This window comes from Barbus barbus (assembly GCF_936440315.1).
Source record: "Barbus barbus genome assembly, chromosome: 28".
Classification (NCBI taxonomy): Eukaryota; Metazoa; Chordata; class Actinopteri; order Cypriniformes; family Cyprinidae; genus Barbus; species Barbus barbus.
The window spans coordinates 5,590,735-5,607,071 of record NC_136756.1 but is presented as its reverse complement, the minus strand read 5'-3'; the positions used below and the strand labels follow the sequence as shown (position 1 = coordinate 5,607,071).

General features: G+C 36.9%; 1 protein-coding gene across 1 annotated transcript; it reads left to right on the top strand.

Annotated features, from left to right (window-relative positions):
- Nucleotides 1–881: 881 nt before the first annotated feature.
- Nucleotides 882–15,938, top strand: LOC306848433 (methylenetetrahydrofolate reductase (NADPH)-like). The gene is made up of 12 exons (XM_079382978.1): nucleotides 882–1,027; nucleotides 2,255–2,498; nucleotides 5,514–5,752; nucleotides 6,095–6,205; nucleotides 6,361–6,554; nucleotides 7,903–8,153; nucleotides 9,080–9,214; nucleotides 9,312–9,492; nucleotides 10,258–10,440; nucleotides 12,074–12,175; nucleotides 12,256–12,375; nucleotides 13,403–15,938. Exons 2-12 carry the CDS (start codon nucleotides 2,260–2,262, stop codon nucleotides 13,619–13,621), a joined length of 1,974 nt encoding a protein of 657 aa, XP_079239104.1. The 5' UTR covers nucleotides 882–1,027; nucleotides 2,255–2,259; the 3' UTR covers nucleotides 13,622–15,938.
- Nucleotides 15,939–16,337: the final 399 nt, after the last annotated feature.

The following is a 16,337-nucleotide window of genomic DNA, read 5'->3' as shown; positions in this document are numbered from 1 at the left end:
TGAAAAAGAAAATGCAAATCTTGCTCACGCAATAATAGTGACACAATTCAAATTAAAATGTAAAGTTTGTTTTCGTTTTATTGTCTCTTATTTCAGTTTTCATTTTCATTTTCAGTCAACTTGTATGCAAATTATATGTTGATCAGGGGGCGGGGCGGCTTATCGTTCAGTGACGTACAGAGGCCCACCGCAGTTAAGTAAACACTTCTGAGATTAAAAAGTACGATGAAATTTAACTCAGAGGTACTGTATAAGACAAAACTATTAATTATGACATAATATGACAGAAAAGTACACAATATGAGACTAATCATAATTAGTTGGTATGCCAACTTATCTAATATTTAATTTTTTATCTATATGCCTAATATTTTATTTGATCTATATTATAATATTTTATAATTATGACTTTATCTAATTGTTTCTACATTTTGTCATAATTTCAATTTTTTACGCCATAACTGTGACTTTTATTTCATAATTATGAGTTGACATCTCATTTCGACGTTTTATGTAATAATTTCGACTATTTTATAATTATGTATTTACAATGAGGGGGGGGGGGGGTGCTAAGAGTCTCCAGATATGTGTGTATCATGTGAGATTAAACTAAAGGCTTCAAATAAAAGAGAACAGTTTGGATAAATAGATTGACTTTTCTTTTCTTTTCTTTTCTTTTCTTTTCTTTTCTTTTCTTTTCTTTTCTTTTCTTTTCTTTTCTTTTCTTTTCTTTTCTTTTCTTTCTGTGTGGACGTGCGCTTATCTGCGAGTGTCGCTCAATTAATTATTAATGAGTACATGTGGTGTGTTTACATCACACGCGCTGACAGACGCGGCATCCAATAGGAAGGTTCTTTGGTCGAGAGGGGCGTGGCCCGCGTGAAGGAGGCGTGGCCCACCGCACACCAGCCTCTTTGTCGTCCATGCTGTCCGCCGCACACGCTGTTCAGCAGAAGCTCGGTTACAGCGCCGCCCTGGGACAGCACTCTCCTCTCATAAATCCTGGAGGATTGGGAAAAGTTTGAAGGTAATGGAGGAAAGGTGTTTTTATACTATTACAGGGTCGGCGTGACTCGGTATCGATTAGGATAACTAAAGGGACTGGTGCAGTCACGCGGAACCGCATGAGCTGCCTATGAACAATATCAAAAGATGCACGAGTTATCATGTCATATGCATTTGTTCCGCTGTTTGTTGCTTGCATTGATTGTCTGTAAAAAAAAAATTATTAAAAGCAACATTTTTTTGAATGAACGTGTGAAGTAAGGAAATCAACTCTTAATGCATTCAGCAAATATGATCGTCGTGTATAATAAGAATCATTATTGCTTTTTAAGCTACTCCAAGACACTTCATGTACTTATACAACCATTTACTTCTATGAGACAGGCGAGATCGGAGCAATTAACTTACTAAACAAATACTAAACTATGTTTGGGGTATCCTTATCATATTCGAAAAAGACTTGATCGCAATATTGAGTTTTATGCAGGACATTAGAATGATTGGCAATTAGTACTAATTATTTTAGCTGTCAGTAATGAATATTCAATAGTAAATTAAACGTTTAAGTGGAACATTATAATGATAGTGTTAAAAGCTATATACTAAAATATATTAATCATCTAATGTCTTCAATCACATATTTTACTGAAATAATGTTATATAATTTTACACCATTTATATATTCAAATGGCATGTGCACAGTATGAGAACATGCTGTTCTGGATAATGTATCCCACAATTCAGTGGGACTGACATTCATACTGTGACATTACATCTGCACCTATTATATGATCAGACTGCTGACATCGTTACGTAAAGCGTAATTAAAAATACAAAATAGTTTTTATATTAGGATTATTGCTGAATCCTGCACACTTAGGACTTTACGAGCTCACTGTGCAATATTAAATAAAAGTAGTAAACTATTATTTCAGTTTGATCATAGGCAAGTGTCATTAAAGGAATAGTTCACCCAAAAATGAAGATTCTGTCATTAATTACTCACCCTCATGTCGTTCCAAACCCGTAAGACCTTTGTTCATCTTCAGAACACAAAATAAGATATTTTTGATGAAATCCAAGAGCTTTCTGACCCTCCATAGACCACAACACAACAGAAAAAAAAAAAAAAAAACTGCCCTTAGTTTCCTATACAGATTAGTCTAGTGACATTAAAAAAAAGTCAGTCTAGCTTCATGTGTTTTTATTGCCTAATGTTTTGTGGGGTGATTTTCAACCCTGGGCACAGGAAACATGGTGAACCAAAAAGCAGACATAGGTTGGCAGTCCTCTAAGAGCGACTCCAGCGGGGTCAGTAACAGCGGAGAGAGCTCCAAAGAGAGCTCCAGGTGCTCGACGCCGGTACTGGACGCCGACCGCACCGACCGGCTGCGGGACAAGATGAAGCGGCGGATTGAGTCTGGGGACCACTGGTTCTCCCTGGAGTTCTTCCCACCTCGCACAGCGTCTGGAGCCGTCAATCTTATCTCTAGGTAGGAAAGCAAAAATTGCTTTATTGTTTTTGTAATTTGATGAATCTCACATAAACCATGTCTGGGTAATATTTCACAAAAATAATTAAAAAAAAAATATATATATATATATATATTTATTTGTGAGATCCACCCAAGATGTATATATAGGGGACAAGTATGTGAACACCCAGGGTTTAATATTATGACTTAAGATGCAAAAACCTCTAAGTCTGTCTTATATTTTTTCTTTTAAATGGGCATCTTTATCAGGCTTTTATGAAAATAAAATTGGGCAATTTTGAAAATAAGGCATTTCGATAACAGACTAATAACTTTTTATTTGCCATCAAAGTACAATTACTAAACCTAAATAAAGGAGCATGATAAAAATGCTCATTTAAAAGAAAAAATATAAGACAGGCTTAGAGGTTTTCGCATGTAATTTGCATAGGTTACAGCAGCGTTTCCCAATCCCAGTCCTTGCCCCCCCACCCCGCTCTGCATATTTCGTATGTATCTCTTATCATGTGTGATATTTGTTGATTCGACCGTAAGTGCCCTGCGAAGTGGACATCGCCGGATATTCTGCCATGATTCCAGTTTGAAACGAGTGTATATGTTCCATTCAAAGTGCATTAAAGTGTGTGAGACGTGAATTTAATTGTATTTATTTACAGAGGTATATGTCACACTCGTCTGTGTGTGAAGACGGCGCAGCGCAAATGAATGTTCTGAAGTGAAGTAAACCTGAATGGATTTCCCCTGCTCAGTAGGGAGCAATGAACACTGTGTAGGGATCATTGGATTAACTGGAACACAGTTCATGCACTTAGCTCTCTTCTAACGAGCTGGTTATCTGAATGAGGTGTGTTAACTAAGAGAGACATGCAAAATATGCAGGGGGATTGGGAACCGCTGGGTTACAGTAAAAACAAACACACACAGTTGTGATTTATATTTTATTTATCTTTTCATCTATATTGTCTAGGTCAGGGTGTCAAACTGAGCTTCTGGAGAGCCACAGCCCTGGCAAGTTTAGCTTCAGCCTTAATTAAATGCACCAGATCCAGCTAATCGAGTCCTTCAGGCTTATTTGAAAGTTACAGGTAAGGTGTTGGAGCAGGTTGGAACTAAACTCTGTAGGACTGTGGCTCTCCAGGAGCTAAGACATCCCTGTTCTGGGTTACTTATCTTGGGTGAAAACCAAAACAAAACAGAAGTACTGCAGCAAAAGTGACAGCAAACCTCAATTAGCAGCAACCATTAAGCTTGATGACTCTGTTTCCTCAAAAACCAACCGCAGAGAATTTCAGAAAGCCAATATCCATGAAAGAGCTGTATTGCTAAAACTTTAATCACAAGCATCAATGCTAAAATGCAAAAAAAGATGGTGTCTTGATTATAAAACATGGACAGTTGGAGCACCAAGATGAAGATCAACATCTTCCCCGGCCAGACAAATCTATAGGGACATTTTAGAGCGTGAGAAACTGATCCTTCAACATTTCTAAAGAATCTGGCAGATATTCTGATAGAAAACATTCAACTGGAGATTATTTATAGGGGTCATATGATGCGATTTCAAGTTTTCCTTTCTCTTTGGCGTGTTACAAGCTGTTTGTGCACAGATAAGATCCCTGAAGTTGCAAAGACTAAAGTCTCAAACCTAAAGAGATATTCTTTATAAAAGTAAAAAATAAAGAAATTCTCGCTGTAGTATTGTCGTTGCATCTGCCGCCATGTCCTGGAGATGCTGTGTTTCGTTGTGAAAGAGAAAGTACTTTGTTTGGGCTTCCAAATGAGGACACAACTAGAAATCAGTGGTTAAGTTGTATTTACGACACTGTTCCAGAACAGTTCAACCCAAATATTAGAGTGTGTGCAGCGCATTTTACGGAGGACTGTTTCCTGAACCTGGAAGAGAGTAGCCTACAATGCCAGCTGCGCACAAAGGCTATAAAGTGTTTCTATAAAGTGGGGCAATTCCAACTTTGCAAGGACAGTCTGGCGCTTCTGACTCACAGCCTGTAAGTATGTTTTCATATTTAAAGAATTTGCCACTGACTATTCAAACGCAAGTTTTGAGCAGTGTAGAGTAGTGCTTGATGTTTGTTGTTTCTCCGATCACAAATGCAGACATGGTAATGTTTACACTGCGCGATGCAACACGACGCGTAAAAAGACAGTATAAGTTATTATAATCAGTACTGAATGCAACAAATGTCTCATTTGTAATGGGTTTTATTGTTTTTGTGTGACTCGCGCCCTGAAACCCCATCACAATACGGTAAACTCTTGAGGTATTCGGGCAATTACAACGCACTGGATAGCTGGCCAATCAGAGCACACCTCGCTTCTCATATCGATGAGCTTTGTAAAAATCAACGTGTTTCAGAAAGGCGGAGCATAGAGGAGCAATATACGGTATGTGGAAAATAATGTGTGTTTTTTTACCTTAAACAGCATAAACACATTGCATTACATCAAATACACAAAATAATGTTCTTTTTAGCAACATCAAATGACCCCTTTAAAGGCCGAGTAGGTAATTTGATTCAAAAACTTTTTTGTTATGCTGGTTGAAAGTCTCTTCACATCCCGATAGCAATCACTTCGTTCGTCCAATCATATCCCTCGGTCCGAGAATTACGATTGGCTGTCCTACTTGCCTGTCACTGTATGTATTTGCATACCTCTGCACAGCATGTTTACGCAGACACGATACGTCATCAGGTGGGATCTTATGCTTTTAAAGCTAGCTTGTTATCTCCGAAATCACCTACCATACCTTTAAAAGCTGTATGAATCTATTCTAAGAAGGTTGGAAGCTGAATTAAAGGCAAATGGAGGTAAAATACCTTAAAAAAGTAACATTGCCTATTTCTCAGGTGTTCACGTTATTTTGTCCAACCTCTGTATATTCTTTTTGCCTTGTGACACATTTGAAAATTAGGTAAATTCTCATTACTGTTGTGCAAAAATGAACGGTATTTGTTTTTTGAATGAATGGTCTTTTTGTTCTTTGTGTGTTAGATTTGACCGGATGGGTTCTGGAGGTCCTCTCTTCATTGACATCACTTGGCATCCGGCTGGAGATCCGGGATCAGATAAAGAAACGTCTTCCATGATGATCGCAAGCACAGCGGTCAATTACTGCGGCCTGGAGAGCGTCCTGCATTTGACATGCTGCAATCAGACAAAGGAGAAAATAACAGCCCATTTAAATAAAGCCAAGCGGCTAGGCCTAAAGAATATCATGGCCTTGAGAGGAGGTATGAACAGTGACTGATCTGAAATCTGTTACTTTGGTCCAAACCACACAGTTTCCAAAAACAAACAAGCTTTATTTCAAACCCTTATAAGGCAGCATCCTAATAGTCAGGGTTCCTCATAAGTGTCTGACTTTAAACACTTGTGAATGGCAGCTAGAGTTGTACTATAATATATGTAAAATAGTCTGTTTTTAAATAGATTGAATTTCAAACTACAATTGAGCTATGGATACTTTTTAATACTAAATAAAATTTAAGTATATACATTAAAATCAGCATTTCTTCCATCCGTCCGCCATCATCGTGCGTCATGAGCGAATCTTATTGTCCTTTTTTCTACAGATCCTATTGGGGAAGATTGGGTGGAGGAAGATGGCGGTTTTAACTATGCTACAGATCTGGTCAAGCACATTCGCTGTGAATTCGATGACTACTTTGATATCTGTGTTGCAGGTGAGAATTAGACAAGCAGTTAATTGTGTTTAGTAAATTGCTATTACCTGGTTAACCCCATAGACTTACATTGAAGTAGAATCTGTTTGTTCATGGTAATTTTGCACGCAAATCTAAAATTAACCAGTTTAAACCCATCACAAATGTAATGATAGGTTACCCCACGGGCCACCCGGAGGCGGAGAGCTACGAAGATGACCTCAGGCACCTGAAGGAGAAGGTCGATGCCGGTGCGCACTTCATCGTCACCCAGCTCTTCTTCAGGGCAGAAACCTTCCTCAAATTTGTCAAAGACTGTCGGGACATTGGCATCACCTGCCCCATTCTCCCGGGAATCTTCCCTATTCAGGTGCATGAACACACAAACCGTCTCTGACCAATCACAGCACTTCAGCGATGTAGATGTCATCCAATTATCTTATCAAACAAACACTGGTCATATGCTGTCATGTCACTGCAAAAGACCAATTAAGGTCAACTCTTAATGCACCTTATCAAACGTCATAATGGATTGTCTTGGACTTTATGCAATGGTGTGATTAATGCATTTATTGCACTACATTTTAGTACAAACAAAGCTCATACAGAGTAGTGTTATCTGACAAGACTACTGGTTATCTATAAGCCAGCACCGTAGTTTTTAACCCATATGTTGTGTTTCAGTCATTTTGACCTGTAGAGGGTTTTCTTTTACCTGAAATTATTAATTTTTGACTATGAACAAAAATTAGGTAAGGGATTACGGCGTCGGTGGAGGATTAAATGCAAAGCTGTCAGATTACCTCGTGTCTCTTTCATCCGTGAGAAAACTTTATAGTACAAAGCACGTAATATTACATTAACACCTTCCATTCTCACTCAGTCTGCATTAGTGTAATGAAACGCACTGACAACATATCGTGTCTGCGTGAACAGTGTGTGCAGAGGTATGCAAATACATGCGCTAATATACAGGAGAAATATGATTGGACAAACATTTTATGGTCCTACTCTTTCCACAAACGATATAAAGACACATAAATACATACATACAATTACACGGTGCTCCTTTTGACATCCCTGTTCTAAAGTCCTCAGGTTGAAATTTATGCAATCATTTACATTTTCCTCTCTGTTGAACTTAATTAGTCAAGTGAGCTATGTTTTAATTGGCAGATGTACAGTGGTGGCCAAAATGATTAGAACACTAGTATTGTCAGCAGCTAAAAATGGTTTTAAGTCAGTTATTTCTCTCTTTTTCTATAGTGTGTCAGTAAGAAATATGTTTACATTTCCAAACATTCATTTTGCCATTAATTGTAATAATCCAGTGAGATTTTTGTCTGATAACAGCCAGTGCTCCACATAGAGATCTGATCTGATCATCATCCAGTCTGTCTGGAGTGACATGAAGAAACAGAATAAACTGAGGCAGACTAAACCCAGAAGAACTGTGGCAACGTCTTCAAGAAACCTACCTGCAAAGCTTCCTGAAAAACTCCTACTGACATACTACAGCAAAAGATAGAATAACTGACTTAAAACCATTTTCTAATCATTTTGCCACCACTGTACAAAAAAAACATTTTAGAAAATATTATGGAGGAAGTTTAGATGTCAGTGAATTACTCTTTGATTTCAGTGTACTGTTCAGAAAACTTCATATTGATTCTCTTTTTTTTTATTCTTCAAAGTTTGAATCTCCATTGTTTGCACAGGGGTATCACTCACTCCGTCAGCTGGTCAAACTCTCCAAACTGGAAGTGCCAGAGGAGATCAAGCAGGTCATTGAGCCCATTAAGGAAAATGACGCCGCTATTCGCAGCTACGGCATCCAGCAGGCGGTGGAGATGTGTAAGGTTCTTCTGGCCAGCGGAGAGGTCCCTGGCCTGCACTTTTACACGCTCAACAGAGAGGTGGCCACCATGGAAGTGCTCCGACAGCTGGGCTTATGGGCAGAGGATCCCCGGTGAGTGACATCTTTCTGAGAAAGCGATAAACTGCTCCTGTTCTTTCTAACAGGAAATACATTCACTACCTCCTGATGCACATTGGCGATAAATCAGCACGTGCCCACATGAAAAATGGATTGTAATTTAATGCCCTTGATTAATGAAGAAATACCCTAAGAGACTGTGCAGTGATTTTACCATGACATGAAGGCTCATGTTAAACCACTGTAACTGGGGCCTCAAGATCAGTATTGCTTTTATATAATAGGGCCCTATGATTTCTGTGTTGGAATCCAGACATCAATATTGAATTTACAGTATAACATGGAGTTTGGCCAATTTTGGGGCGAATAAGTCAAAAAGTAGCACTGTAATCATATGGCTCTAATATAGTAGAACCAGCAAACTATATATTATAAGACATTAATATCCAAGAAAAAAATCTCTCTCTCTCGCTCTCATTGTGGAATTGCAATCACAATATTTTTCTTTTATTAATTTTTTTGTCAAGTAATGCAGTTTATTAGTCTTATTTGTAGATTATATTGTGGGTATGTAGACTGTAAGTTTAGGTGTAATGCATCAGTTATTGTGAAATCACACCTGTGCAGATATTGGTTGTTTTACAACAGTAAAATAAAGTACAACAGAGTTATGAGGCTTTTATCATCCTTACTCAATGTTCTGTTTTACAGTAATTTAATGCAATATTTTTCTATTATTTAAAATGCTCACATTACAGTAATGGGAATTTGGGGGAAATATGCTTAATTGTGCAGAAAACTGTCATATAAAATAAAAAAATTCTAGTCCTAAAAAGAGACTTGATTTTCTTTGTCATGTATATATATTATTCTTCTGAATTTTGGGGTAAAATATGGCCTGAAAGTGTTTTTGACGGGCTTCATGAGTCACCTCTTTGCATTAATCTTGTTACCTTTAGGCGACCTCTGCCCTGGGCCATCAGCGCTCATCCGAAGCGTAAGGTAGAAGACGTCAGGCCAATCTTCTGGGCTTCCCGACCCAAAAGCTACATCTACAGAACGCAAGACTGGGATGACTTTCCCAACGGAAGATGGTGCATGCATTGAAATGTTTCTTTTCTGACCTTTTGTGCGTGTGGTCCAAGATGTAGAGGCCAAAAAAGTGAATTAACATGTCTGCCATCTTGTCAGGGGTAACTCCTCCTCACCAGCCTTTGGCGAGCTGACAGACTACTACCTGTTCTACCTGAAGAGTAAATCTCCCAAAGAGGCCCTCCTGCAGATGTGGGGTGAGGAACTAATGAACGAGGAGAGTGTTTATGAAGTCTTCACCGACTACATCACCGGCCAAACCAACCGCAATGGACACAAGGTAGAATCGTACAGTCAGTTTCGATATCAGACTTCTGCTACACTGTGGTAGGTGTATTTATTGAGGCACAATTGATTCATGTGAAGGAACATCGAGTAATACACAAATATAGAGCACAACGTGACCCAAACAAGTCAAGACGAGGAAGAACTTGTTATGAAGGGGTGTTGTTTGAAACAACACAAAGGAAGTTAATTGTTTGCGGTTGCCAAATAATGTTACAACTAGGTACATTTTGTACATTAATGTTGAATTCAACTGATGTGCAGAGGTCTGTTTATCAGCAAACGTGACTCATTAATTCGTAATTTACAGATTTTGTAATCATTTACTCGTCACACATCATTTACTAATCACACAAGAATATATTATTTTTTAAGACTGTGTGGGTAGCCGTACCGTTACACTTCCACAGTATTGGAAAAAAAAAATCTAAGGAATTCAAAAGGGACCAGAAATGGTTTGGTTGCGAACATTCTTCAGAATATCTTATTTGTATATACTGTATCAGCAGAGGAAAGAGACACATACAGGCTTAGAACTTGTAAATTATGACAATTTGTGTTTCAAAAAAGTAATTTCCGCATAGTTGTTTAATATATGAACCACTTTTTGTTTAAAAATTGACTCAACAACAATGTTTCTGTGATCTATTTTGATAATACTGCCCCAATCATGTCATCAATATTTAAGTTATTTGTGTCTTAAATTATATATAAACACTACTTTTTGCATGTATGATTGCTATCCTTCTACTTTCTGTAGGTCATGTGTCTGCCGTGGAACGACGATCCTCTGGCTTCGGAGACCAACCTGCTGAAAGATGAGTTGGAGAGGGTGAACCGCAGAGGGGTTCTGACCATTAACTCTCAACCCAACATTAACGGCAAACCCTCATCCGACCCCATTGTGGGCTGGGGCCCTCCGGGGGGATACGTCTTTCAAAAGGTCAGCACAAACATATTCAACAGCGCCTGTAAGACTAGATCACTTGAAAATGAGAATTCAGGCATCTTTTATGTCATGCGATGTAAATTAAGATGTTCCCAAGAATGAGCAAACTGCTTTCTCCATACAATGAAAGAGAAAAGGAGACTGGATTTGTTGAGCTCAAAAAATGACCATAAAGGTAGTCTGTATGACGTGTGTTGTATTCCAAGTCTTCTGATTAATGGTCGACCGATATATCGGCCGATATTTGCCATTTTTCAAGCAATATTTTTTGAAGAAAAAAAATTATTCTTAAAATTTAATTAAAATAAAATTATATCGGCTTTATAACAGCCATTGACCACCCTGCTTTCCAAGATATCGGCATCGGCTGTCAAAAAACAATATCGGTCGACCACTGCTTCTGATTGAAATTTAAGTCTTAATGCTGAAAATCGTCATTTCCACTGTAAAATGCAAAGCTTTAAATCTCGTGCTTTGTGTTTAATTCTAGACAAAAACATAAACAAGTTTCATTGTAATCACTCTATCATGGTATTGTTGTTAACAAACTAAAACTTTAAAATAATTGTCTTTTTACTTGCAATAAAATAAACATTAATTGTAATAAGAATAAAACAATGTATTAATTCAGTTAGAATGTTTAAGTTATAAAATAATTAAAAATGGGGGGCTTATAAAACTAAAACTACAAAAACTGGGTAAAATTTAAATAAAAAAGGAAAAAAAAAATTAAAAATAAAAACTATTTCAAAATATCAATAAATACTAAAATGATATATCAACAATACTAAACGAACTGTCACTCCTGAAAAATAAAGAAGCAAAGATGTTTGTCACTGATCAAACATGCAATGTACAATGTTTGAATGTGCATTCGTTTCATTTGATTCCTCACAGAAAGCCATCATATGACTTCAGTGAACTTTGAGCACTGTAAGAAATTTCAGACCTCCCCACTCTAAATTTTCTAGTGACTGATTACATCTCAATTTTTACATTGGCCCAATTGCAACTTCTGCTATCAATTGTGGCAACAGTCTGTTAACATTGGCTCAATGAGAAATAATATGTTGAGCCAATGGAAAAATGTATATGTAATCAGTCATTAGACAATTGAGTGAAATTTTTTACAGTGAGTGGAGTAGAGAAATCAAATGGATTAATTTTATTTCTCTTGTCCTTTTTGGACAGCAACTATGATACTTTTGTGTTCCAGTCATACAGGTTTGGAGCGACATGACGGTGAATTAATGCTGAAAGAATTTAGTAATTTTGGTTAACTAAAACTATTAAAAAAAAAATTAATTTAAATAAACTTTAACTGAAACATATAAAAAAAAAAGGTGCCAAGGAAACATTTTTCATTTTCTGTAGTACTAAAACTTTTTTTTTTTAATTAAATGAAAATATACAAAACAAATTATAATAGTATATTAATGAATAAAATAATAATGAAACTTTCAATAAATTCATAGAGTAGATCTAGTTATTCTTGTGATACCGTGGGAACTGTGCACTTGGTCAGGTGCACTGTGCTGGTTTATTATCTTTTAGGTTTATGTGGAATTGGCTTACTTTTGGAAATGATTCCTTCAGCATCTTTATTTTTACCTTTTGACATCAACAGGCTTACCTGGAGTTTTTCACATCCAGCGAAAATGTTACTGCACTGCTGCAAGTGCTGAAGAAATATGAACCTCGTGTGAACTACCATATAGTCAACGTTCAGGTAAACACCAGTTCAAGAGCAAGATTACATCACGTAATCTCCAGTTTTTATATTGACATTATGAAATTATTTCTTTTTAGGGCAGGAATACTACAAATGCCCATGATATGCAGCCCAACGCTGTGACATGGGGCATATTCCCCGGCAGAGAGATCATTCAGCCCACCGTCGTGGATCCAGTCAGCTTTATGTACTGGAAGGTGATGCTTTTTCCACCTAGTAACCACCTTGAACACCCTAGAAACCACTAAGCAATGCAAACTTATTAGGTTGTGTTTAAACAGCTTACACTTCCAAAGTCCTTATTGACCTCACATTTGTACTCTGTCCCACTGGCACGCTTACATTCACTATTATTGTCTCAGTAGCTGGGTTTCCATCCAAATTTGCAAATTTAATTAATGCGCAAAATTGGAATATCGCATAAAACATTTGCGAACAAGCACGTTTCCATCCAACGAGTCAAAGAGAACAAAATAGTCTGATATAAATCACTAAGAAAAGTAGGAGAAGCTACTGAATATAATAATTTTCATATAATAAGACGAAACACAAGGAATGCGGTCATTGCTTTCGGAGGTGGATGCTGCTGTTTGGGAACGTAGGCAATTATACAGAAATACCTTGATGACAGACTTTGCTCAGGCATTTCCGAATGACCGTAACAACATTTGAGATGCTGTGGAGTGAGATCGGTCCGCTGGTTAAATCAAGATTTGTCGTCCCGGTAACACTTTAGAATAGGGAACACTTGTTCACTATTAACTACGACTTTTCCCTCAATAAAGTGCTAATTTGCTGCTTATTAATAGTTAGTGCGGTAGTTGTTAAATTTAGGTATTGGGTAGGATTAGGGATGTAGAACAAGGCATTAATATGTGCTTAATTACTACTAATAAATGACTAATATTCTAGTAATATGCATGCTAATAAGCAACTAGTTAAGAGACCTTAAAATAAAGTTTTAGCGCAAAGTCACATGACTTTTTTGATGCGCTTGGAGGAATTTATTTGCAATTTTCCACACAAGTCAAAAACCACCTCAAGCGAGCATAAACACTTTTTTTGCATATTAAGGGATTTTTATTCGAAATTTGGTGTTTCCATCACTCGTTTCTCATGCGATACTTCAAAATGTGCATTAAAATAGGGTGATGGAAACATAGCTAGTGATAGTAAAAGATAAACTAGACTCCAGACAAAGCTCAGTTCTGTCTGTTCCCACAGGACGAGGCTTTTGCTCTGTGGATTGAGCAGTGGGCGAAGCTGTACGAGGACGAGTCACCATCGCGCATGATCATTCAGTACATCCATGACAACTACTTCCTCGTCAACCTCGTGGACAACGACTTCCCGCTCGACAGCTGCCTGTGGCAGGTGATCGAAGACATGTTCACGCTCCTGGACTCCCCTCAAGAAACTCGGGAGGAGGGAAGTGAATCTTAGCATCACAGAACTCGCAAAGTTTGCCTGCGCTGCTATTGAGACGTCTGGACGCACATACTGAGTACTTTACTGTAACGACAGTGTTTTTAGTCAGTTTCAGAGCTTAATTTGTCATTACTCCCAATGTATAGGGAAACAAATCATGACAAATGTAGCACTACAAAAGATTATTTGAGTTGATCTTTAAAGGGACTTATGTTTGCAGTTTTGGGTGCCATGTTCTTATATTTTTATCCTACGTTTTTTTAGCTATTTATATATTGCATATGTTCAATATATGATGGTCAAAGCAAGAAACTCATGTAAGCAGGTCAAACATGTGGACACAAATTACAGTATATGGCTACTGTATTTTACTCATATAGGTGAATCCTATAAAAATGTCACATCCTATGTCAAACAGGTCATATTTTCCTCCAAAATCAAGAAAATAAAGGGATAGTTCACCTAGAAATGAAAATGTTCAACCCATATGGCTTACATTTATCTTCAGAACACATATGAAGACATTTTTAATGTTCTCTCATTTTTGTCGTTCCATTGAAATTTCATGCAATCAACATTTTTAAGCTTCCATAAGACATTGTAACAAAAAAAAGGTGCAATCCAAGTCTTCTGAGGTATGATGAACAGATTTAATTTCTGCTGTTTATTTTCTACATAATTTACATTGATGTATGCACACAAGCAGGTAAACAGAAGCTGAAACATGCATGTTTAATGCGCAGAAACAGTGAGTAAAATGCTCAAATTATTTTTTGTACAATGTCTTTATGTACTTTTTGAAGTTTGAAAGTTTTGCATGCATTGACTTTCAACTGATGGGAAAAAATATGCACAAGTTTTATGGATTTGGAACAACATGAATTGAGTTGAGTTAATGCTGATGATTCATTTTTGGGTGAACTGTCCCGTTAACTCTTATGAAACATTTAATATTTTCCTGACAAGAACATTTTCACTCTAAATACTTATTACCTTAATGCATCTCAATGTTTTACTTTTGATGATTATTACTGTAAAAATAAATACTACCATGATTAGTAAATAATTAACTTTGTTTTCATGTTACAGTAATGAGAATTGGGAGTGAAAGAGTTTATATATAATGAATATAATGGAAAAAAAAATCATCCTGAACCCAGAGAGGTTTTGTGAGATTCCATCTTCTAGTTTTCTACGGTCATGTGTGAGTTGATATTAGAGGAGTAATTGGTTTGTAACGGTAGTGATTCGTGATTACTATTGTAATCAGTGGCAAAGTGGTGCCACTATAGATCTAAACGTTTGAATCTTTTTTAAAAGCGGTCTGCCCATTTTTGTTCTGCTGGCAATAGAAAGCTGAATAAACATGCGCTCATCCCCCTGTGCTAACATGTCCACGTCCTACATCATCGCTGAATTATTTGTTTGCATGTGACTCACATAACATTTATATTTGGAGTTCACCTAAATCTCAAAGTCCATGCCTCTGCTGGACGCACTGCGGTTGATTATGGTGAAGGATTGGTGCGTTGCCATCAGCAGATGTTACGTTAAACCTGACGGGCTGAAGTTACTTCAACAGCTGCACACATTCGAATCCACATGCATCGTCCTACACTACTGTATATTGCCAAAAGTATTGGGTCACTCCCTTCTAATGAACAGGTTTGGCTACTTTAGTCATTTCTATGAGTACAAATCTTAATGTTAAAGCATATAATGATATTCTAGGGAATTGTGTGCTTCTAATTTTATAGCAACAGTTTGGACAGAACCCTTTTCTATTCTAACATGACAGAGACTCTGTGTATAAGACACGGTTTAAAAAGACATGATTGATTGAGTCAGTGTGGAAGAACTTGACTGGTCTGCAGAAAGCCAAGTCCTGATCCCAGCTGAACACCTCTTGTGTGACTTTATATGCAGATCTTGAGCCAAAAACTCATCAGCAAACACCAATGACTTGTACATAAAGGTACTGTAATTTTAGACACGTCCAAAACTGTTGCAACAGAGATTGAAATACAATATGTTTTCATCTTTGATTCCAGTTTTGTTAGTGCCTTTTTCTGTTCTAAAGAAGGGGGGTCCCAACACTTTTGGCAATATAGTGTATCTCCCATTACATGAAACAGCACACTTGTTGGAAGGAAGCCAACGCTATGAACTTGACCTAGTTTTTGCTTGAACAGGCACGTGCTTAAGCATGGTTATTAAACGTGTTCATATATATGTGATTTGTTTTTCTCTTTAGCATTACTCATTTTTGAAAGGATTTTATTTTCTCTGTATGTGTGTAAGAATCCATTATATAAAGTATCTGGGTGTTTTTAAGCTTTCCGCATTCAAACATTTTTTCAGTTTTAAACAAGTTTATTTAGCTGTTAAATTCATATTCTGCAATAAATATTTTTAATAAATTCGCTCTTAAAACTTCAGAGCATTTCACAATTAACAAGAATGAGTCATGAATGGTAACACTTTATTTTAAGGTGTCCTTTTTACATATTACATGTACTTACTATTACTATATAATAACAATGAATTATGCATAATTACATGCAAGTAACCCTGATCCTAACCCTAACTATATAGTAAGTACATGTAATTAATATTACTCAGTACTTCAATGTATAATTACACTGTAACAAGGACAACTTAAAACTAAAGTGAAACCAAAAAATAAATAATGGGGGGGGGGATCTATAGCAAATACTTTATTTTAAGATGT

Coding starts and splice junctions, on each gene's coding strand:
- LOC306848433 (XM_079382978.1), top strand. CDS start 2,260: ATGGTGAACCAAAAAGCAGACATAGGTTGGCAGTCCTCTAAGAGCGAC. Junction 10,441..12,073: donor GGGGATACGTCTTTCAAAAG/GTCAGCACAAAC, acceptor TGACATCAACAG/GCTTACCTGGAGTTTTTCAC. Junction 12,376..13,402: donor TCAGCTTTATGTACTGGAAG/GTGATGCTTTTT, acceptor CTGTTCCCACAG/GACGAGGCTTTTGCTCTGTG.